Source organism: Sphaeramia orbicularis, chromosome 17 (assembly GCF_902148855.1).
Source record: "Sphaeramia orbicularis chromosome 17, fSphaOr1.1, whole genome shotgun sequence".
Taxonomy (NCBI): domain Eukaryota; kingdom Metazoa; phylum Chordata; class Actinopteri; order Kurtiformes; family Apogonidae; genus Sphaeramia; species Sphaeramia orbicularis.
Window position 1 is genome coordinate 24098725 of NC_043973.1, and position 24893 is coordinate 24123617.

The 24893-nt window shown below is 36.6% G+C and overlaps 1 protein-coding gene across 1 annotated transcript; it reads left to right on the plus strand.

Moving 5' to 3' along the window:
• The first annotated feature begins 1684 nt into the window (after positions 1-1684).
• LOC115437365 (uncharacterized) lies at positions 1685-24325 on the plus strand. Its single transcript, XM_030160593.1, has 35 exons — positions 1685-1724; positions 1817-1962; positions 2456-2558; positions 2674-2865; positions 2975-3098; positions 3241-3296; positions 3416-3591; positions 3742-3895; positions 3985-4157; positions 4249-4404; positions 4581-4740; positions 5150-5300; positions 5636-5703; positions 5796-5977; positions 6360-6549; positions 6683-6728; positions 14326-14495; positions 14812-14941; positions 15187-15242; positions 15702-15787; positions 16408-16447; positions 16552-16734; positions 17223-17364; positions 17528-17583; positions 18522-18685; positions 18848-19001; positions 19091-19260; positions 19352-19448; positions 19531-19557; positions 20626-20784; positions 22276-22426; positions 23208-23275; positions 23387-23568; positions 23756-23945; positions 24089-24325. Exons 1-35 carry the CDS (start codon positions 1685-1687, stop codon positions 24124-24126), a joined length of 4380 nt encoding a protein of 1459 aa, XP_030016453.1. The 3' UTR covers positions 24127-24325.
• Positions 24326-24893: the final 568 nt, after the last annotated feature.

The following is a 24893-nucleotide window of genomic DNA, read 5'->3' on the forward strand; positions in this document are numbered from 1 at the left end:
GAACCTTAGCTCATGTATTAGGTAATGTTGACTCTGTCAACATTACTCATATGTGTTTCACCATGCAGCTGCACTCAAAGTATCTATCCATCTACATTCTAAGAAATAAAATGTTGGAATTGATTAAAAATGTTATGCAACTTCTTCCACAAAACATGTTTATTTAAATGTAAAAAGATATTGCAGTTAATTGCAAAGATAACCTACTACTAAATCCAAAGCAATTGTGTCAATAAATCTAAAGTAAGGTGTTCCTTTAATGCCACAATTTAAGAATTACATTTTCTAACTAGAAGCACTCGGAGAGCGCAGACCTCCACCAAGGCTGATCAGTGGCCCCCCCCCCGTGGGCCCCCCCACCCCCGATCACCACCAAAATTTAATCATTTCTTACTTATCCCATTTCCAACAAACCCTGAAAATTTCATCCAAATCTGTCCATAACTTTTTGAGTTATGTTGCACACTAACGGACAGACAAACAAACAAACAGACAAACAAACAAACAAACCCTGGCAAAAACATAACCTCCTTGACGGAGGTAATCAACACTATTGGATTGGATTTACACACATTTTGTAGTGATGGGAAGTCCGATTCTTTAACTAACTCGATTTTTTCAGTTCATTCGTCTGTTGCGAATTGATTCCAAATCAATTCCTTTGATTCACCAGTTAAAAAAATAAATAACATCTAGCAGGCATTGGTCTCAAACATGTGGTGTTAAACTACCACGCATATGTTAACCCACTGCACCACCTGACATGATTAAGTATCAGGAGGTCTAACCCATAATATTTGTGTTTTCCATCTATGAATTATCTATCTATCTATCTATCTATCTATCTATCTATCTATCTATCTATCTATCTATCTATCTATCTATCTATCTATCTATCTATCTATCTATCTATCTATCTATCTATCTATCTATCTATCTATCTATCTATCTATCTATCTATCTATCTATCTATCTATCTATCTATCTATCTATCTATCTATCTATCTATCTATCTACCTACCTACCTACCTACCTACCTATAAACATGTATTCATAACTTTATATTCCAGGTCTATTCTTATAGAAGCTGGTGTAAGAGACAACATTCTTACCTATTTGTTTACCTGTTCTCTTAAAGTAGATGGATAAATAATGATATAAATCAGGTACATTAAGTAAATTGTGTTCAAATCATACTTTTTGGAGATAGAACAGGATCAGACTACATTTATAAATAGGCTTTGCTAACACAACATAAGGAAGTATGTGTTTTAATGCACTACCTTGTCATTGTATTGTCCTTAAACACACATGAACATTATCAGTAATTCTATTTGTCCTCTAAGAAATAAAAAAAAAGAACTTTCATTATATTTTTATTTTATAATTTGTGTTTCATGCATGACATTTTAGTTTTATTCAGTCTTTGTGGTAATAGTGTAAACAGTGGTTAAATATTAGAAAAATGTTGGTGAATTTCCATTATGTGGAAATTTTGGATATGTAATCTCTTTCTTCTGTCATCTACACACACACAAAGGGACAAAGGTACTCACACACGAGCCAACATTAGGAAACCTGAGCAAACTGAGGCTTTTTTTCTTTTTTTTGCCCCTTTCCTATAAAAACCTCTCCTGTCTCCTTGTGTCTGTGCTCTGCTGTCCTGGAGTCCCCTTCGTCCAACATGAAGCCTCTCCTCCTTGTAACGCTGCTGGGTTGTCTGGGTAAACAAATTTTATTTTCCATGTGCAGCTATGAAAATTAAATCACATGTTTGAATTAATGTGCGTTTTTATTTCTAACTCTGCATCCACAGCCTCGGTGTTTGCAGCACCCGTTACTGTGAAGTGGTGCGTTATATCGGACGCAGAATTGAGGAAATGTTTGGACCTTTCAGCTCATTCCCCGATTTTCACCTGCGTGAAAAGGGACAGCGCACTGCAGTGCATCATTGCAATCAAGGTGAGTATATAACGTTATAAGGATATAACGACTTCGATTGGTCGATTCATTTAAGGTAAACTACTATCCTGGACCTTTGCATAATTAAAAGAAGCACTAATCATAAACATCTTCCCATTTTGACTGAATAAACTTTTAACACACTAAATTAAAATCATTTAAAAATTATTCCAAATTGCAAAAGTAAGATACAAAAATATTATTAGTTCATACAGTACATATTTGCAGTGTTAAAAGCTAAATTAAAATTATGCACAATGGTCCTAATTTGTTTTTTAAATAACTTTATTTATTTATTTTACAAACTTGATGTTCTTTTTATTCATATCAATATATTATTGCAGCACAGTAGTTGCATGAAATTACTTCAGTAGGCTTCAGTATTAAATGCACTGATGGAAAGTTCATGTTATTAGTTGTAATAAATGAAATAAAATAAAATGAAGTAAAATGCAAATAAATTTTATTTATTTATTTATTTATTTTTTTACAGGCAGGTGAAGCAGATGCCATCACTCTGAGTGGTACTGACATCTACACAGCTGGAATGAAAAACTATGAGCTGGAACCAATTATTGCTGAAGACTACAGCCCCTGTATGTTTCCTAATGGGCTCTTTATTGATATTTGCATGAGCAAGAAGATGTTCAGCATTTTTACAAGTATGATATTTGAATGTTATATGCTTTTTTTTTTTTTTTGTACTATCAGCTTCTGACACCTGTCACTACGCTGTGGCTGTTGTGAAGAAGACCTCCACATTTAAAATCAGAGATCTTCGGGGGAAGAAGTCTTGCCACACTGGACTGGGAGATGTTGAAGGCTGGAATATTCCCATAGGAACTCTAGTGTCCATGGACATACTTGAATGGGCAGGCGTTGAAAACGAGCCTCTGGTAGAGGGTGAGTGCAACCACTAAATCTCTGGTGAACCTTTGGTTATGGTTATAGTTGTCATTTGAAGAAATGTTTTAGAGTTGGAATAACCTGAGTGTTGCTTTTGGATTTTCAGCCGTGGGGAAATTTTTCCTGTCCAGCTGTGTTCCAGGGGCAACAGGGAATCTGTGTCATCTGTGCAAAGGAGACTGCTCCAAATCTGACAGGGACCTTTACTATGGTGATGCTGGAGCCCTCAGGTCAGTGTTGTAGTTATTGTAGTTAACTATTATATTTGTACTTCCATTCTAAATACTGTGATCTATATCAAACTGCAATCATGTAGACTTGTTATTACAACTAATGTTAATGCAGCTATGGTTTGTGATTGGTCTTTTTCAGGTGTCTGGAAGAAGATGCTGGAGAAGTGGCATTTGTCAAGCATGGCACTGTTCCAGGTCAGAATCACAAAGTTACCTATTTCAACAAGATATGGAACAGTTGTTTGATTGAGGCTACAAATGGATATTAAAAAGGACAAAGACAATGTGTAAAATGTTTAACTGACTGTTTGCAGATTCCATAAAGGCCAACTATGAGCTGCTATGCAAAGACAACACCAGAGCTCCTATCGACAACTATAAATCCTGCCACCTGGGTAGAGTACCTGCTCATGCTGTTGTCTCCCGCAAGGACCCAGAATTATCCGAGTTAATCTGGACGAGCCTCAACGCTGTACAGGTACAACACAAAGTTATTTACAGAGCATAAAGACCAGTAGAAGAGCTGAAAGTTTGACTAATCAGTACAGGAAGGAAGAAGCATTACAAGGATGAAATATGAACAAGATTCATTATACTTTCAGTATGTCTGTTTAAATTAATATACTTCATTTCTTTTCAGGGCTTCAACATCTTCTCCTCTGCACCATATGCACCTGCCAACAACCTGCTGTTCACAGACTCCACAGTGAGGCTTGTACAGGTGCCCTCAGACACAGATTCCTTCCTTTACTTGGGTGCTGAATTCATGAGTATCATCCGTTCCCTTAAGAAAGGTCCTGCCAATGCAAACTCAGTACACCCTCCAATAGACATAGAAACCATCAGACACTGGCTCATGTGTGTGTTTTCATTCATTCTTTAGAGCAAACCCCCAGCACTGTATCCACTTCCAATCCCATTACATGGTGCGCTGTGGGTCACGCTGAGACAAGCAAGTGTGATATGTGGACCGTCAACAGTGTGGACGAAAATGATCAGAATGACATTGCTTGCCAGACGGCCAACACAGTTGAAGAATGTGTGAAAATGATTATGGTAAATATAGATATATCATTAGCTTGACCAATTTTGCCCCATTTTGCGTGATGTGTCTTTACCGTCTGAATCTTTCTGTCCTTCATTGTAGAGCAAAGAGGCCGATGCAATGGCAATGGATGGAGGTCAGGTGTATACAGCAGGAAAATGTGGTCTGGTTCCTGTTATGGCTGAGCAGTATGATGAAGGTATAGTGCCTCATAGCATAAAAAACATTGCATATATTTCTGCCATCTTTTCTTCATTAGTAACATTTGTGTTATTTATTCAACAGCGAGGTGTGGTGCCACGGGAGGTATGTCTGCTATCTGTCCTTTCATTTCATATTTAATTTAATTTCTTCAACTAAAGTGCAAATAGTAAATTATTCTTATCTGGCAGACAGTTTGCTTTTATTAATCGTTTGCCTCTCTTATAGATCAGGCCTCATCTTACTATGCTGTTGCTGTTGTTAAGAAGAATTCTGGAGTAACTTGGGAAAACCTGCGAGGCAAGAGGTCTTGCCACACGGGCATGGGTAGAACTGCTGGATGGAACATCCCTATGGGTCAGATTCACAAAGAGACTCGTGACTGTGACTTCAGTAAGTAATTACAGCAAATACTGTCAGGGATCAGCTCATTCTTCCTGTAAAACTTTGCGTACATACTTTTTATCTTAATTTGGTGCAGCTCAAAAATGCAATAGCATCCTTTGTGCATATGAAGGTATATGTAAATACAAAAAAAGAACCCTGTCAATGCATTTCATTACTTTCCTACAACTGGATATCAGCCTGGTATGGTTGTGATTATGTTTGTGTTTAGGACAGCCAAAGCCTTTTAATATTAAACTTAGGAAAAGATCAAGGTAGATTTGTGCTGTGCAAAAATGTGAAATTAAGTGGAATAACAACTGTAGTTGACAAAATCCAGGCAGAAAAGTTTTTCTATATGCAACATTGTTTGGAGACTGGTTTGCTAATAACTACTAAATGTGTTTCATGTCCTTAGCTAAGTTCTTCAGTAGCGGCTGTGCCCCTGGAGCAGACCCCACCTCTCCATTCTGTACTCAGTGTGCTGGCAGCGGAAAAACTGTTGGAGATGAGGCCAAATGCAAAGCCAGCGCCGAAGAAAAGTACTATGGCTACGCTGGGGCCTTTAGGTAAGAGGCAACATTACAGTTAGTGTATGAAAATTTGAAGCATATGTAGGTTAAAGAAAGAGGGATTTTATTATTACAATAGTTACACATTAGAAGAGATGGTGGAAACCATATTTATCATACCTGTGTGCTATGTATGTATGACTGGAGTCCAACAAAGTAGCAGTTACCTTAGCATACAGGTCTGAAAGTAAAGACACACACTACTAGCCTGGCTGTCCAATTAAAATACAAAGACAAAGTAACATTGTGCTCCACTTTCAGCAATACAGTAAATACTCACACTCAGAGTGGAGTAATCCTCAGAGTAAAATACCAATGTTTTGTCATTACAGATGTCTCGTTGAAGATGCTGGTGATGTTGCCTTCATCAAACACACAATAGTTCCAGAAAACTCGGATGGTAAGAGAATGATACTGATCTGTTTACACATAAGTCATGACAGTGATCTTTCCTTGTAAACATAATCTGATTTTAATTCTAACTTTTTAAAGGCAATGGTCCAGACTGGGCTAGGGGTTTGAGGTCTGCTGACTATGAGCTGATCTGCCCTGGGAAGGGTCCAGTACCAATCACTGACTTTGCCTCATGCAACCTGGCTCGTGTACCTGCACACGCTGTGATGGCACGTCCAGAGAGTCGCAGTAAAGTACTCCGTATTCTCCAGGACCAGCAGGTCAGTAATGACTTATTTTAAGTTAGGTTTATTTTAAACAGCTAAAGCCTTTTAATATTAAACTTAGGAAAAGAACATGATAGATTTGTGCTGTGCAAAAATTTGAAATGGAGTTGAATAACACTGTAGTTGACAAAATCCAGGCAGAAAAGCTCTTCTATATGTAATGCAGTTTGGAGACTGGTTTACCAATACCTACTAAATGTGTTTCTTGTCCTTAGCTAAGTTTTTCAGTAGCGGCTGTGCTTATGGCATAAAAAGACACATGACAATACTGATTAGAAGTTAAAATAGGATTCCGTGCATGTATTTCCTTTACATGTGGATATTTTGATGTTGATTTGAATTCGTGACACTCAGTAACTCCTATTGTCTGTTACAGGCCAAGTTTGGTTCGAATGGCAGTGATCCCAAATTCAGAATGTTCCAGTCAGTTGACGGAAAGAACCTCCTCTTCAAAGACTCCACCAAGTGTCTCCAGGAAGTACAAGTTGACAACTATGAAAGCTTCCTGGGCAGTGAATACATGAATGCCATGAGATCACTCAGAGAGTGCAGTGGCAACACTCCAGGTTTGTATAACTTTGGGTTAATTCACGATTTTAGGGACTGTGGTTTTCTCATTACCTTGGCACATCACATACATCATGTAATTGTATGTCTGATCTGCATTCTGATGTCTTTTTTGTATTTTTCTCTTTATAGATCTGGAGAAATCTTGCACTTTCCATACTTGTCAGCAAAACAACTAGTGGGGAGAGTGGAAAATGTAGAGACTCCCCTCAGTGATTCATGCACACTTCCTATACTCAACCCCCAAATTACATTGTGTTTATTATTTTTGATCTGGTTTTAGACAAACAAGATTTAATCCACTACACATCCCCAACCAACAAATAAACAGTTTTTTTTGTAACCATGTTACACTGCCTGTGTTACTGAACCAACCAACTGTTAACAATTTACTCAGTTTTCTCAAATAAAACATTTTCAGTGCTTTTTTGTGATCTTTTATTTTAATAATAGTGTGATGTTGCAAGTGTGTATGTGAAAATTGTTCCTAATACTATTGTGGTCTGTACGGAACCCCCACAAATGACCATGGTGCCATAATGGGATTATAGTTATGATAACAGTAAGCATACAGTTGTGACATCACAGAAATGCTGAATAGTAACTTAACAGCCAACAAAGAAGCAGTCAACACGAGTCATGCACAATCAATTCATTTATTTCTTTAATAAATCAAAATGCAGGCTACTTACAAAAACACAAACGCCAGAGAAATGTGGTGTAGGCTGGGATAGTGCAGGTTGTGCCAAATAAATGAAATTAATAGAACAAAACAGGGCCTAACTGAGCATCTAAATAGAGAAAACAGAAAAACAAAAGAAACACCTAAACTTATCTACAAACTGCTGTCGCAAAAACATACATGGGTGGCACCAACCAATAAACCTAGTGTACTAAACATAAAATGAAGCTGTGCGAATGCAAAAATGTACAGGGTGCCCCAAACTCACCTACGTCCCGAACCTCACACCAACGGCCTATATTCTGTCCCTTTTAAATGAATAAAATACCATTTTTGCTTTAGTGTATCAGTTGTAGCCAATTATACCTGTGAAACCAATGCCTAATGCAGCTTTTTAAAAACACATTAAGTAATCTTTTACTTTCATTGTTAGGAGGTCCTTCAACACCCATTTGCCCCAGATTGGTTGGTGTGTAGTATCAATTATACTCTCCAAAGTAAAGATTTTACCATCTTTGCCTCCAGACCAAGGGGCAAGGACCTTGTGGTGGGAAAATCTGTCAAAAGAAAACTCCAAACTGGAGTCAAAACTGGTCTTTCTTGTGAGTTTATTGCCTCCTGCAGGAAGGACTCCCCCCAAACAAGAGCACAAGGCTGAGTCATAGGAGAGAGTAAGTGAGAATGGAGCAACAAGCCTTATATACAGATGAGGTTAAGACAATGACAAAAGCAAGATTACGGTCTTAGTGAGCTGACAAGCAGTCAAACATCATGAGGTAATCAAGGGTTCTCTGGGTTCAGAGGTCCTTCATATGGAGGCAAATATTGATGTGGTGATTTGGTGCTGGTCCTGTGTGACAGCATGAGATGCTTTGTGTTCTGATACACACAGCGGCTACTGTCCTTGATAACAGAGAATGTGCTGTGCAATTAGATATAGATAGTGTAGAATCGCTCTAAAAAATCATTTTCTTCGAGGACTGAGTCTGGTTTCATTCAGTTTTGTTTTGTTTTTTTTGTTTTTCTGGAACTTCCAGTAACTGATCTGATGGTCCTTTTTTTTTTTTAAGTTTTTCATATTAATAAGATCTCAGGGCAAAATGAAGCTGTGTCAAGCTATGATTGACAGGTCTGCATGACAGCTCACTCACCTGCCGAGTCATATATAGAGTATTTTTTCTTAGTGCATATATCAATTGTAGTTGTAGTTCAATAGGTTCCACTAGTAAGATGCAGTGCTTGATGAAGTTCACTCTTTTATCAGTAATCTATTACTTGGCATTAGGCCACCTCTAATCCTTCTGGACTTCCGTCTCTTGTGGCCATATATGGTCACTTCTGGCTCCAACACGACAACACAGTTTTGATGGTCAAAATCCCAAACTACTGGCTTCAAAACAGCATTTCTCAAACTGATGGGTCACAATGAGCTCAACACTAAACTGACAAACTTGTATTGGTGCCCATGATAATTAATAATTGATTATTGCCCCTTTGTAGATTTAAACAGCTAAAGTAATATAATGATGGACATTAACATTATATTCCATTTCCTTCTAAATCTTGGCTACACTAAACATGCTGCTTACTGTTTACAGAGAGCCTCCTGCAACTTAATGCTTCTACTAAAATCACTGAAACCACAGCAGTGGATTTTGGATCACAATTATCCTCCTACACCTACAGTACTGTGAAGAAGTTTTAAGCCACTTTTAGTCATGTTGTTTTTACACTATGGTTATGAGCATGATGTCTATTTCTCAGTCTCTTTATTAAAATACAACAAGAAAAGACATACTTGCTAAGTACAATAGAAGGTCACACTTAATAATAAATACTTCAGTCAGTGCTTTTCTCAAATCCTTGTTTTTAGTGCTGTTCTATATATCACTTGTATCTTGTTGCAGAGACTGAGAAATACACATATACATCATAATATATCATGATACATTTGCTAAAACAACACACTTTCTTTTGCACAGTACAGTATATCTCATTTACAGCTTTATCACACTGTACTCTCTGTAGACTGTAAAATTAATTCATCTGTGAAGTCATCATTTAAAATCATTCGAAGTGGTGAGCAGAGATAACAACACACGGTGAACACAATCACAAGATAGTTTTGTTGCAAATCAAGAAATTGAATGCATTTTAATCAGAACTGTCAACTATAGTTTGGCTCTTTAGTAAATGAGTTGGTTACTTGCCACACAAGTTCCTCTTCTTATCCAAAGGTTGTTTTTTTTTTTATTTCATTCATGGTTGTGCACTTCATCAGCAGACATTCAATAATCATCAGGTGAACAAACATATACACACCCATGCTCAAAAAGGAGCAGGATGAAGAAAATCTTATATTTCCTGCCCCCTTCTAAATAATAATAGCCTTAATGGTTAGCAATACACAACTAGCTATAAAATCCTACTGTATAAAGTCAGACAAACCAAACAAAATACATCCAAAGATAATACAAAATGAATCCAAAACCAAGTGCAAAACTACATGTCCAGGAAGTACGAAACAAACAAAACATGGGTAAATATATACCTGACAAAATGATGCAAAACAATTACGATACCAGACCAAAATAAGCAAATATCACAAGATGCAAAACAAATATGATGCAAAATGTAAAAACTTATAATTACTCATATAATTTCATTGTTCTGTCTTTATACACGTTTTTCAGTTGGAATATGTTTTCACAGTCCTTCAGCTCATTATAAGGAGAATTCCAGAGTTTAACACTAACCACTAATATACACATCTGCTTCAAAGTTGCACACTGGTGCTGGAAATGACCTTTCCTCCTATGCTCTTCATTCTCTGAAGTGAAGACAAGCATATTTTTTTTTTGTAATTTAGCTGGTAGTACTTTACTTTTGGCCTTAAACATAACAGCTAATGTTTGTATCTTAACTAGCTCCTGCCGTTTCAATAATCCAGAATTAATAAATAATATATTAGTGTGTTCCTGATAATCTGCTTTATGGATAATCCTGATAGCTCTCCTCTGTAAGAGATACAATGGCTTTGTGTTGCTCTTATACGTATTACCCCAAACTTCCACACAGTAGTTGATATATGGTAATATAAGTGTGCAATACAGTGTAAAAGTATTGAAAGATCAGGACATACAATGCTGCCCATAACATTTGAATATTTTTTGTTTTCAGACACATTCTTATTTTTATTGCTGTTTATACACGTCAATAATCAGCTTTGACCAGGTGTAAAGGCTACATATAGAGTCCCTGTTACACTTTATCTTTAAAGAATAAATCATATTGTCAAAATCATTTCAAAAGAAGAGGTACAAATAATTTATACCAACTTCATGGGCAGTGAAGCATTTGGCAAATGAAAATGAAAAAAATAAGCAAAGGGGTATTACAGGCAGAATTTATAAATCAACATGAACCCTAGCTCACACCTTATGCAATGTTGACTTTGTAAACATTACCTTTATGTCTGACATCATACAGCTTCTTTAAAACATTTATATCCATTAATTCATTTCTTCACAAGCCTTTGTAGAAACGGTGTCCTGTGAAAGCCACATCTCGGTCTTCTTGTCTTATCTATAAAATGGTTGCCGCAGCAGTCATTCTGTACAGGTTGTTCACCTATTTACTTAAAGTTGGCAGATAATTTGTCACATAAATCAGTTTGATAAAAGTGCATTTTCCAGGTCAGTTATGGTTATAGCGTCATTACCAAATTATTTGATTGTAGGTGGAACAGGAGTGCATTGAATTTAAAAAAAAGACTTTGATAATGCTGCTTCAGGACATAGCTGGGATTTTTCTTAATCAGTTGATTTAATGCACATTAACAACGTCCCTCAGTCCATCAGTCAGTGATTTTTGTTTGTCCTCGAAGAGAAAAATTTTCAAATACTTCAAATGAGTTCTTCTTTTCTTTTGGTATTTTAACGTCTGTGTGGCATTTCAGTTTTCATCTCTCGTGATGGTAATAGTGTACATAACATGCTTGTGAACTACAAACCACACAAAAGGACAAAAGTGCATGTACCCATATTAGGAAATCTGAGCAAACTGAGGCTTTTTTTTTGGCCCTTTCCCCTTAAAAACCTCTCCTGTCTCCTCTCTGCTGTCCTGGAATCCCCTCCGTCCAACATGAAGCCTCTCCTTCTTGTAGCGCTGCTGGGTTGTCTGGGTAAATAGATTTAATTTTGCATGTGCATTTCTGAACCTTAGATCATCTATATGTTCAATGAATGTGTATTTTTATTTCTAACTCTGCATTCACAGCCTCTGTATTTACGGCCCCTACTATTATGCCGGTGAAATGGTGCGTTACATCAGAAGCAGAATTAAGGAAATGTTTGGACCTTGCACGTCATAGCCCGGTTTTCTCCTGCGTGAGAAGGGACACAACATTACACTGCATTGTTGCAATCAAGGTGAGGAAATTGTCTTTTGTACGCACTTAATAGGATGCACTTAGTGAATATTCAGTAATTAATTATAAAGAGACATTGATAGATTATTTAATTAAAGAGGAAAGAATATCCAGATTCTTTCCATATATAAAAGAAATACTGCTCATTAACATGTGGGCTTTAGAAGTAAAATTTTAAACTAATGTGTACTGATGCATGCACCCTAAAACTGCATTCTACTTTTAATTTTTTTTTTTTTTTTTTTTTTTTTTTACTTAGGATCTCCATTAGTTATCACAGCTGTGACAACTATGCTTCCTGGGGTCCACACAAAAGCAAACAAGACATCCAAACATCTCAACAACCAATACTAAATGAAGTAACATAAGAAATGGACTATTTAGCTCATAATATATTACCAGTGGTTCCCAACCTTTTTTGTCTAATGATCCCATTTCAACATCACAAATTTCTGGTGACCCCAGACATTCAAAACAAAGGCTTTTCTTTCTTTCTTTTTTTTTTTTTTTTTTTTGCTAAAATTAATTTGTTTTTGATCATGTAATAGTTTGCTATACTGTGTTGCAAATAATGGTTAATTTTAGAGGACATTTAGTCTATATAATGTATATTATGATTGATTTGATTCTGATTTGAACTGATAAAGCACTTTGTGACTCTGTCTGTGAAAAGTGGTCTATAAATAAATTATTATGGACAGAGGCAGAAAAGCCAGGTGTAGATTTTTGCACAAAGTGAGAATTTTATTTTCCTTGGTCAGGATATGTACAGTCAGTCCAGCTTGTATTTACAAGGCTGACAATTAATACTGAACAAACAATAACTCAAACTATGAATTATGAAAGAGCTGCAGCATCTGAAACCGACCACAATGAACATTTGACAGAAAAACAGAACCACAGTGCTTCAGTTTCAGCTTCAGTTTGTCATGTTTTTTATGGATTGGGATTGTCTCTGTCAACTCACCATATATTTTTAATTAGTATGTTTTTATTTGTATATTTATCAATTACTAGAAATTTGAGGCAACACCATTTGAATTCCAGGTGACCCCATGTGGAGTCCCGATCCCAAGGTTGAAAAACACTGTCATAGACAAATTAGTTTTACATCAAACAATGAAAGAACAACAAAAGAACTGAAATGAATTGACTTTCAGTACGCTGATAAGAGTTTACAGTGTTTATATAATTAATCATCTTCATGTCAAGATAAAACTAAATGATTTCCCTCTGAATAACTTTTTTTTAAATTTATTTTTGAAGCTGATCGCAACTGACCTGAGGTAAATATGATGATGGATTGTTTCACTTTAGCATGGCCATATTTAGTACATTTTCTTTAAAGCATTTGTTTTATGTAAAGGGAACGTGAAACAGAACATAAAGCTATGTCTTGTATGATAATTATGTCTACACTGTGTAAATTAATGGAGAATGGAGGTATGTTGGGACAGAAGTTGAGTACATTTGTTCAATAACTGAGAATTAAATGAGACTGTTGCAGAGGCTGTAAAGACTCTCTGTCCATCAGGCTGGAGAAGCAGATGCCATCACTGTGAATGGAGGCGACATGTACATTGCTGGATTGAGAAACTTTGATCTGGTACCAATTATTGCAGAGGACTATGCACCAACAAGGGAAGCCACGCATGAAATCGTGCACCAAAAAAGTAATTTATTCACACAAATGAACAAACATAACAAATAAATAGTGTCATATGTAAATGGGAGAGGTATCTGTTATGTTGGTTCTGCATGGTCGAATGTGGTGAGAGTTGGTTCGTGCAGCAAACCAGGCAAAAAAGTAGGTGACGTCACGGCATGTAAGAGCAGATGACCCTCCCAACTACAGCTACAAGCAAACAGTCAGTGTCTGTGCAGCAAAGAATAGAGCATTAGAAGCACACAAGTAGACCAGGAGTTACTTGAGAACTGCTAAAGGCTGCTATATCCTTAAAACTGCCAATAGCCTGCAGAAATGTGCTCTGGCATTGCATGAACAAAGGTCACAAGGTAAAACATGAGTGCAGGATCCATTCACTGATTCAGTTTCATAGTGATTTAACAAACCAATGATGATTTGCATTTAAAAACATTACTTTGCACATTGTATTGATTTGGAAGCAATTTAGGCTTTATATCATTAAAAGTAAGTGGGTAACCAGAAATGTGAGAGTAGAGCCACATCATTTCTCAACTTCACCTTATCTCCTTTTGTTTGTTAATTAGGTTCATGTTACAGATTTGATCACAGTACAAAGTATTTTAATAAACATCTAAAAATGACTAATGACTAACTGTTCCTGTGGGTTCTTTTTTTACTCACGGCATTGATTAATGGGGGCGGGGGGGACTGGAACATCAGGTTATGGCTTCATGAGTTTGTTTAATCATCATCATCTGTGTTTTTTCATCTTGTTCTGGTCTAAAATGACAAAGAGAATGGGCATTTGACAGATTTGACTTGATTTTATACTTGATATTGATTTTACCAAGCTGAGGGATTTTTAATTCTTGATGACAATGGGATTGTGGGAAAACACAAGTGGGGGGCTTCCATATTGTTCTAGTAGTTTAAATACAACCCACAAGAAAAGCGATATTGAGCTTTTTGTAACAATGTTTATTTATTTATTTTTTTAAAACAGGGCCTTATTATAGTGTGGCTGTGGTAAAGAAGAACAGCAAATTTCGCATCAGAGGTCTTCAGGGGAAGAGGTCCTGCCACACTGGACTGGGAGACCCTGAAGGCTGGGTCACTCCCATGGGAACTCTAAGGTCCCTTGGTCTGATTCATTGGCCTGATGTTACAAATAAACCTCTGAAGCAGGGTGAGTTCAATCAGATCAGATTTGACTGTTTTGGTGAACATTTGGTCAGTATTGTGCTGCCATAGGCTCATAGCCTGATTAAAAGCATTAATGTGTGTACATTATACACACATCCTGTCTCCTTAAACTTTAAGTACTGGAGGGGTAATTTTAATAAAACGTGCCTTTAGACCTTAATGCTGGTAAAAATAAATAAATAAATAAATAAAAATACTTCTAACAAATCACTACGAACAAAATGTTAAAATGTTTTGGATAGTGAAATGGCCTAAATCTTTCTGAAGTTCTGACCCTGGCATTACTTTTGGATTTCCAGCTGTGAGCGAATTCTTCCACTCCAGTTGTGTCCCAGGGGTGATAAGTAGCCGTAACCTGTGCGACCTGTGCAAGGGAGACTGCACCAAGTCTGACAGGGAGCCTTTTTATGGCAACATTGGAGCTTTCAAGTCAGTATTACTCTGTTGGTTCATCTCTGTTAACTCTTAAGTCGCTATAGATTTCTGTACCCAATACTGTAATCTGCATCAGTCGGCAACCATTATATGGACATTTATGAATATTATAGTAACTATTTTTCGAATATTTTGACATTTTCTTCTTGTGACATTCTCTTTATGGGAGTATAACATACTGCTGATCTAAATCTATCGTATTAATGCAAATATGGTCTATAATTGATCTTTTCCTACAGGTGTCTGGAAGAAGATGGTGGGGAAGTGGCATTTGTCAGAAATGATGCTGTTCCAGGTCACTCATAAAATTAACTATTCCAATAATTTGATAATTTATTGACTTTTATTAAGTAATTTAAGCTAGGCAAAAAGCTTTAAATATATTTTACAACTAATCTTTAGATTTAGATATATTTACATTCATCTCTAAACCAAACAAATAACCACACTGCTCTCAGTATAACCTGCAGTGTATCCTATATGTGTTCTTATCTCAAACCACTGTCAACAGAAAGTGGTTACATAGCTCCACATATAATCACCAAGTTAAACATAAAACAGAGGGAAAAGTATAAAAAGAGGTTCAAGGAAAGTAGGAGCACCATACCAACTACCAAAATGAACTTATGGATCGAAAATGGATATCAAGATGGAAGTTTGAGTTTAAAAAAAATACTATAATAAGCACATATTGAAATAAAGAACAAAAATATCTTACCAGTTTTATATAAAATGTTTAACTGACTATTTTCAGAGTCTGAAAAGGCAAGGTATGAGCTGCTATGCCAAGACAACAGCAGAGCTCCTATCGACAGTTATAAATTCTGCAACCTGGGCAAGGTAACAGCTCAAGCTGCATTCATACACTGTTTTTCTGGTTCTCGCCCATGTGAAAGTGAATGTGTCTTATCTGAGCCAGAACTGCAAAAAAAACCCTAAAACACATCAGACATTGTATGCTATTCATAAGCACACTGCATAGCATCATTACATTCATGATGAGGAAATTACCAGCAGCCATTGTTTATCCGTAAAAGTATAGGCTCGGTGAATAATTGGTTATTACACCTTATTAAAAGGTCACTTAATTAAAGGTGAAACAATATTTACATACTTTGTTTGAGCAAAAGAAGCACTAGTCTGCACAACATTTAGCCTGAAGAAGTCGACTCTCAATCTACAGTAGCAGACATACATATGAAATCTTGCTTAAGAACAGCAATGTTACTGTTTGCAAATCCTGCAGAATGGTCCCATTGTTCTTACTTCTACTAATTGCATATCCTACTTAGTTCATGACAGTTGATCAGTACATGCACCTACAAAATGTATTTTGTTACAGGAATTGAGTAAAATTACTTTGGTAGCCTATTGCATTTAGTCACCAAAAATTGAATGCATCCTGGGATTGTTGGAAAGATCATCCTAATGGAAATAAAAACACACCTTCTCTCTAACAGGCTGGTGAAGACGATGTCATTACCACTGACGACCAAGACTGTATGTTTCCTAGTCAGCTTTCTTTGCTGATAAAAACATAAGCAAAATAATGTTCTAATAGTTTGGTTTTCTCTGAGTATTATTTCTTTTTTGCAAACCACCAGCCTGTCACTACGCTGTGGCTGTAGTAAAGAAAGGCACAACATTTGGAATCAATGATCTTCGGGGGAAGAAATCCTGCCACACTGGACTGGGGGACTTTGAAGGCTGGATCTTGCCCGTAGGAATTCTGCTGGCCAAGAGTCTAATTAGGTGGTCAGGCATTGAAGACACACCTCTGGAGGAAGGTGAGTTAGATCACCACACGTAAACAGGTGGTCAGGGTTGTATCACTGCCATGGATGACATAATTTGGTACATTTTGTAGATTTTAGATATCTTATGGAGTTGTATACATGATGGGTGCTGCATAGGCGGATTGATGCACAAGAGTATAAATTGAATATGAAAGGATTCGCTTTTTTTTTTTTTTTTTTTTAAATAAATACACACATTCAGATCTTGAAGCTAAAGACTGACCAAAAATATAAACATGTCCAATTTTCAGGGTGTTCTGTTTACCTGATCAAAAACACCCACATGTGTATATTTCATATGTTTAGCCAAACTTGAAGGATTTCCCTAGTTTGAAACAAACTTCCCAAACTATATAGTGAGTTAAAATACTATAGAAAAACTGACTGAAGAAGTAAATATAAATTACATGATTTAGGGTGGTGGAATAACCTGAGTGTTTCTGAAAAGTGTTTCTATGGCCTTATTTTTGGATTTTCAGCTGTAAGTGAATTTTTCCAGTCCAGCTGTGTTCCAGGGGCAAATGAGGCAAGATGGGTAGGCAGAAATCTGTGTCATCTGTGCAGAGGAGACTGCTCCAAGTCTGAAAGGGAACCTTACTATGGTGATGCCGGAGCCTTCAGGTCATTTCCCATTTCCCTACTTTGTATCAGAGTGCAAGCATATAAACATGATGTGGACTAGAAATATATTTGGACATTTTCTTCTTATGTGATACTTGTAGCACATTCTTAGAATACATCATAATGCAGCAGCTCAAGGTTTGTGGTTGGTCTTTTCCTACAGGTGCCTGGTAGAAAATACTGGGGAAGTGGCGTTTATCAAGCATGACTCTGTTCCAGGTCAGAATCACAAAATTAACTATTCCTGTGTTTTACTTTTTTTGATTCACTTTTGTGATAGGGAACATTTGGTAATATCTGTTTCATGTGAGAAAAGAAGATGTTTTATTGTAGTTATAGCATTATAACACAGTGTTTTTCAACCTTGGGGTCGGGACCCCACGTGGGGTCGCCTGGAATTCAAATGGGGTCACCTGAAATTTTTAGTAATTGATTAAAAAAAAAAAAAATACTGATAACAAACATGTGGTGAGCTCACAGAGACAATTGCAATCCATAAAAGACATGACAAACTGTGAGTCTGAAACTGCAGTACTGTGGTTCTGTTTATCTGTCAAATGTTCATTGTGGTCGGTTTCAGATGCTGCAGCTTTTTCATAATTTATAGTTTCAGTTCTTGTTTGTTCAGTATTAATTGTCCTCCTTGTAAATCACAGCTGGACTAACTGTACATATCCTGACCATGGAAAATTCAATTCTACCTTTGTGCAGTAATCTACACCTGGATTTACTGCCTCTGTCCATAATAATATACATTATATAGACTAAATGTCATCTAAAACTAACGTTTATTTGCAACATAGTACAGCAAACTATTACATGATCAAAAACAAATTAATTTTACCCCCCCCCCAAAAAAAAAGTCTCCGTTTTGAATGTCTGGGGTCGCCAAAAATTTGTGATGCTAAAATGGGGTCACGAACCAAAAAAGGTTGGAAACCACTGTTATAACACATTACAAGTCATTTTAATGGTTTTATTTGAGCTTTTAAAAGGGGCTAAGCTCACTTCTTCAAAATATGAACAAAATCATTTCAAACTGGCAGCATACATATGTATATATATATATATATATATATATATATATATATATATATATATATATATATAAAAAAGAACAAGACTGATAAATACAATATTTAACTGACTGTTTGCAGATTCCGAAAAGGCCAACTATGAGCTGCTATGCAAAGACAACACCAGAGCTCCTATCGACAACTATAAATCCTGCCACCTGGGTAGGGTACCTAATCATGCTGTTGTCTCCCGCAAGGACCCAGAATTAGCCGAATCAATCTGGACGAGCCTCAATGCTGTACCGGTACAACACAAAGTTGTTTACAGTCCATTAATACCAGTAGAAGAGCTGAAAGTTTGACTAATCAGTACAAGAAGGAGGAGGCATCACAAGGATGAAATATGAAAAGGATTCATTATACTTTCAGTATGTCTGTTTGAATGAATATATTTCATTTCTTTTCAGGGCTTCAACCTCTTCTCCTCTGCACCATTTGCACCTGCCAAAAACCTGATGTTCACAGACTCCACACAGAGGCTTATACGGGTGCCCCCAGACACAGATTCCTTCCTTTACTTGGGTGCTGAACACATGAGTATCATCCGCTCCCTGAGGAGAGGTCCTGCCAATGCAAACTCAGTACACCCACCAATAGACATAGAAACCATCAGACACTGGCTCATGTGTATGTTTTCATTCATTCCTCAGAGCAAATCCCAGACACTGTGTCCAATACCATTAATTGGTGTGCTGTGGGTCAGGCTGAGGTAGCCAAATGTGATACCTGGGCCGTCAGCAATATGTACTATTTTGATGCAGTAGTAAGCATTCACTGCGAAATGGCCAACACAGTTGAAGAATGTGTGAAAAAGATTATGGTAAATATAGATATATCATTAGTTTGACCAATTTTGCTCCACTTGGTGGAATGTGTGTCTATTGTCTGAATCTTTCTGTCCCTTGCTGTAGCGTAAAGAAGCTGATGCAGTAGCAGTGGATGGAGGTCAGGTATATACAGCAGGAAAGTGTGGTCTGGTTCCTGTTATGGTCGAGCAGTATGATGAAGGTATAATGTACTGTATCATACATTCCTATGATTTTTTTATTACCTTCTCTACATTAACATTTGTGTTGTTTATTCTCAACAGCGATGTGTGGCACTTCTGAAGGTGAAGGTAATAAATCTGTCTTTCTTATGATCTTTGTATGTTATTATTATTATTATTATTATTATTATTATTATTATTATTATTATTATTTTTATTATTATTAGTGTTATATAAAAAGTTTATTGTTGGTATTCATTAGTGATCGAAAATGTTGATGAAGTTAAAGAATTTGCACAGTTCTTTTCACAAATTTAATATTTTTTTCATGCCAAAGAGGTTATGTTTTCACCAATGTTTGACTGTTAGTGGCCTATTGTCGACACTTTTAGACAAATCATAGATAATTTTTCTGTAAGTATCTGCTGTCATTGACAAGAGATATTTCCATTTTGGTTATTCTGGGTCAAAGGTCAAGAAAAGTTTTTGAAAAAAATCAGATCTCTGTAAAAACTCATCAGACTTTAATCAAATTTACTGAATGCATGTATAATGTCAAGAGGCAATGCAACAAAAACTGGAAAGGTCACATTAGGGGATTTAGTGACAAAAATAACAATATCTCTCAATTTTACACAGAGATTTCTCTCAGATTTCTTTGGATCATTCAGTTCCAGAACATTAAATTTATAGTCATTTTTAGAATACTGTCTACTGTCAAACTTTGCTTAGGCACTGCATATGTGAAGTAAATTAGAATTAAATCAAATGAGTTTTTACTCACTAACAAAATGATTCCTCAAATACTGTGGACACTAGACTGTTAATAGACAAACCAGTAAAAATATAACCTCCTTGAACAAAGTAAATAAAAAGTAGTGTGGGCACTCTGGTGCACATAGCAGCAATTTGACTTTTTACACCCAAATATAGTAACAGACTAGTTTTGGATAAAATAGACTGTTTAACAATATTAACGCTGGTGCAAATATCATATAATTGTATGCCTATACATTACCCAGGGTTAAATAGCTGCCTTGGCTATTCCATTCCATATGCAAGTATCAAGGTACAAATAACATCTGCCAAACTATAAAACCATTAAAAATCTACCGAATTACTTAAATTTAACTCACGGATAATAAATTGTTCTTATTTACTTTGCCTCATCCATTTATTTCTATCGTTTCACTCCAGTCTCCTCTTATTATGCTGTTGCTGTGGTTAAGAAGGGTTCAGCTGTGAACTGGGACAACTTGCAAGGCAAAAGGTCCTGTCACAGTGCCACTGGCAGAAGTGCAGGCTGGAACATCCCTATGGGTTACATCTACACCATGACAAAAACCTGCGACTTCAGTAAGTACACCTCCACAGCATGTATGGTGAATAAAGAGCTCCAGCTTACATATAGGAGATGAAGAGGAAGAATGAGTGAAACCTTAAGCACTGTCCCTGGAAAGACTAAGCTTCTCCAAGTGGTTTAGAAGTATGCTGTAGTCACCTGTTTCAAAAGCTACACTCAAATCAGTCAAGAGGCCGCTACAATGGTATTAATCAACAGTAAGGAATAGGTTGTTGATTATACCAATATTTAGTAGAACTTATGACAATGATACAATTTCTGAAGTTTCTGATGTACAGTTCAGTGTACCCCAAGGATCAGTCCATGGTCCTCTGTTTTTTGCTAGCTATTTGCTTACATTTAATGAAATCATATGCAAGACAGGTATTAATAGTTACGATGATGATACACAGCTTTGTGTGCCTGTAAAGCCAAAGGAACATGTTAAGTTTTGAGGTGGTGTCTTCCAGATATTACAAAAATTAAATGATAAAGAATAATGCTATTAGTAGCAACATAGGTATTTGTATGAAAATCTGAATGTTTATGTCTGGGGTGTCAAACTCATTGTAGTTCAGGGGCCACATTCAGCCCCATTTGATCTCAAGTGGGCTGGACCAGTAACATGATAACAGTGAAAAAAGAACAATTATATTATGATCAGGTTTACATCTACAAAGTTTCCTTAAAAATCTGAATAACATGAATTGAAGAACTTGAATTGTCTTAAGAAAAACAAGTGCAATTTAACAATATTATGCCTCGGTTTATCAGTTTATCATTTACACATGTGCATTACAGTCGCACAAATCATTTAGTAACAGGCAGAATATTGGTAAAATTGCATTTACTTTTCTTAAGACATTTCTGTTTGCTCAAATTTGTTCAGGTTATTCACATTTTTATAAAAGTATAGTTTGGTAATGTAAACATTTTCATGTAATTTTACTTTCATACAACAAAACAACAAAGAGAAAATTTGTTATTGTCATTATTTATAGGTTATTATGATAATATTTTACTGGTTCTAACCCACTTGAAATCTAATTGGACTGTATGTGTCTGTATGTGGAACCTGAATTAAAATGATTTTGACACCACTGATTATAAATATCTTCAGTGTAATTTTTGCATTTCACAAATTCATCCCGCGGGCCGGATTGGACCCTTTGGCGGGCAGGATTTGGCCCCCGGGCCGCATGTTTGACACCTGTGGTTTACGTTAACAAATGTTTTATTAATGTAAGCTTCACCGTTAAAACCTTAGAGTGGATTTTGATCCTCACATGACATCTCAGCCTTATATCAAAGGAATTATTAAGACTAGATTTTCAATAAAACTGACTGGTTGATGGGGCACCGAAGTGGTTGGTAGAGCACATTCCACATGGCCCAGAGCTGTAATGCAGCAGCTTTTGAGTCCCAGCTCCAGTCCCTTGTTGTTTCTTGTTTCTCTCCACTGTACGCTCTCCAGAAACCTAATTGATTGTGTTTCATGTCCTTAGCTAGGTTCTTCAGTAGTGGCTGTGCCCCTGGAGCACAGCCCACCTCTCCATTCTGCACTCAGTGTGTTGGCAGTGGAAAAGTTGTACGAGATGAAGCCAAGTGCAAACCTAACTCTGATGAGCGATACTATGGCAATACAGGGGCCTTTCGGTAAGAAGTAATGGTGTAGTTACACTGTGTGGAAAAAATAGCAACACAGCACACAGTGAATAAGTATACATGCTAAAATGTCCAACTCACCCACCTCAACCTCCCCTGGGGTGGTTGCTGAAAGTGGGATAGACCCTCCTTGGAACCTGCTCTGAGGTTTTGGTTAACAGAACATTAACTCCGACAGAGTGACAGTAACATTGGATGCTACCTGCCATAAAATGGTAAAAAAGAAGAGGCAGTCCATTCTGAGTAGAAACATGGAGACACGTTTTATTTTGTTTCCTCATCTGTCCTGGTCAGTGTATTTCCTGTTTTTACGTCTCTTCCCCCACTCATCATGCTCCTCCTCAGTTGTTTCCTTCTCTCACTTGCAGTTTCCCTCATTGGGACGGGCTCTGTGTCCACATATACTCAGCTGTTCTCCATTCTACAATCATACAGTCCATACATCTCACCTTCCCTTTGTTCCCTGTCAGTTTCTAACATCACACATGTTATTCCTCCATGTTCCTCCCATGATTCATTTGTGCTGCTTTTGTATTTTAGATTTCCCACCTTCTGAACACTTTAAGATGGAATCCCAGTTATGTTTTATGTTTTCTTTTTGTTAGTAAACTCTTCCTTTGTTCAAACCTAACTTATACAGTAGTTAATTTCTGCCGTAGAGTCCCCCTAAATCATATATATTGGATCTTTAAAGGTTAGGTTACTCCTATAGATCCACCTGCTCAGAGTGGAATAATCCTCTGTGTTAACTATGTATGTTTTGTCCTTACAGATGTCTCGTTGAAGATGCTGGTGATGTTGCCTTCATCAAACACACAACTGTTTTAGAAAATACTGATGGTAAGAGAATAACACAAACTTTTCCAAATCATTAATTCTTTTGGATTCATCTACATCATCACAGTGATGTTTCCTGTAAACATTATTTAACCTTAACTCTTCTTTTTAAAGGCAATGGTCCAGACTGGGCTAGGACTTTGAGGTCTGCTGACTATGAGCTGATCTGCCCAGGGAAGGGTCCAGTACCAATCACTGACTTTGCCTCATGCAACCTGGCTCGTGTACCTGCACATGCTGTAATGGCACGTCCAGAGAGTCGCAGTGAAATAGTCCGTATTCTCCAGGAGCAGCAGGTCAGTAATTTAATTGAATTTAAAGGTTTACTTTAGGCTCAGTTGCACTTTAAAAAGAATTAAATGAACTGATTTATTTTTATGGAATTATTTTGCCCAGATTAGAAAACTTTTAGTAGAAAGTTTAATATCTCTCGAGCGTACTCTAAAAATGAGTAACAATTGTAAATCTAATTGTTTGTTACAGGCCAAGTTTGGTCCTAATGGCAGCGAGGCTACATTCAGAATGTTCCAGTCACATGGAGGAACGGACCTCCTCTTCACAGACTCTACCAAGTGTCTCAAGGAAGTACAGGTTGACAACTATGAAAGCTTCTTGGGCAGTGAATACATGACTGCCATGAGATTACTCAGAGAGTGCAGTGGCAACACTCCAGGTTTGTAAAACTTTGAGTTGAGTCAGGCTTTAAAGGACCATGGTTTTCTCATTACCATGACACATCACATACATCATGTAATTGTACATCTGATATACATTCTGAAGCATTTTTTCTTTTTTTTTTCTTTTTTCTCTTTATAGATCTGGAGAATTCTTGCTCTTTCCATACCTGTCAATAAACCAACTACTGGGGTGTGTAGAAAATGTAGGCTCGAGTCTGAGACTCCCCTCAGTGATTCATGCACCTCAAACATTCAACCCCAAAACAACAGATTATTATTATTTTTTTATCTTGTTTCAGATCAACAAATTGACCACTACAACCAACAACCTTTTTTCATACTGATCATAACTCTACCTGTGTTACTGAACTGAACACCTTCCTCAATTCTCTCAAATAAAACCAATTTAAATCTGTGTTGTGATCCATTTTTTCCTGAGTGTGTAATGTCTCAAAACTGTATCTGAAAAATCAAAGTTCATACTATAATATTAGGCTGGTTTGTGCAGGCTCACATAACCTTGGGGGTGTTATAGTATTATTAGTTCTGTTTCTAGCAAGGAGATGAAAAACTATTTAGCATGTTTCTGTTTTTGTGAGATTATACAAAAACATTTGTGCCAATTTTTAGGGAAATTGGTGAAAGTCTAGAGTGAATCCCTTAAATTTTTAAAAGCAGATCAGATCCATAAAATGGGGTTGGATTCAAATGCTATCCAAGTACAGTTGTTATTAATAAAAAGAAATTTGTCATTCTTTCACCTTGCGTAAATAAAATGCATTTTTGCGGAATGTTAACAGTGACTGCTAATTACAGTTGTCACATATTTAACCCCTGTCTGAGCAGCTGAAATTTCTTGTCACAGGGTAAATTTTCTACAACTTCAAAACATAACAAAAAATTTAATTACAATACACTGTATAGACAAACCATTATTGATTTTT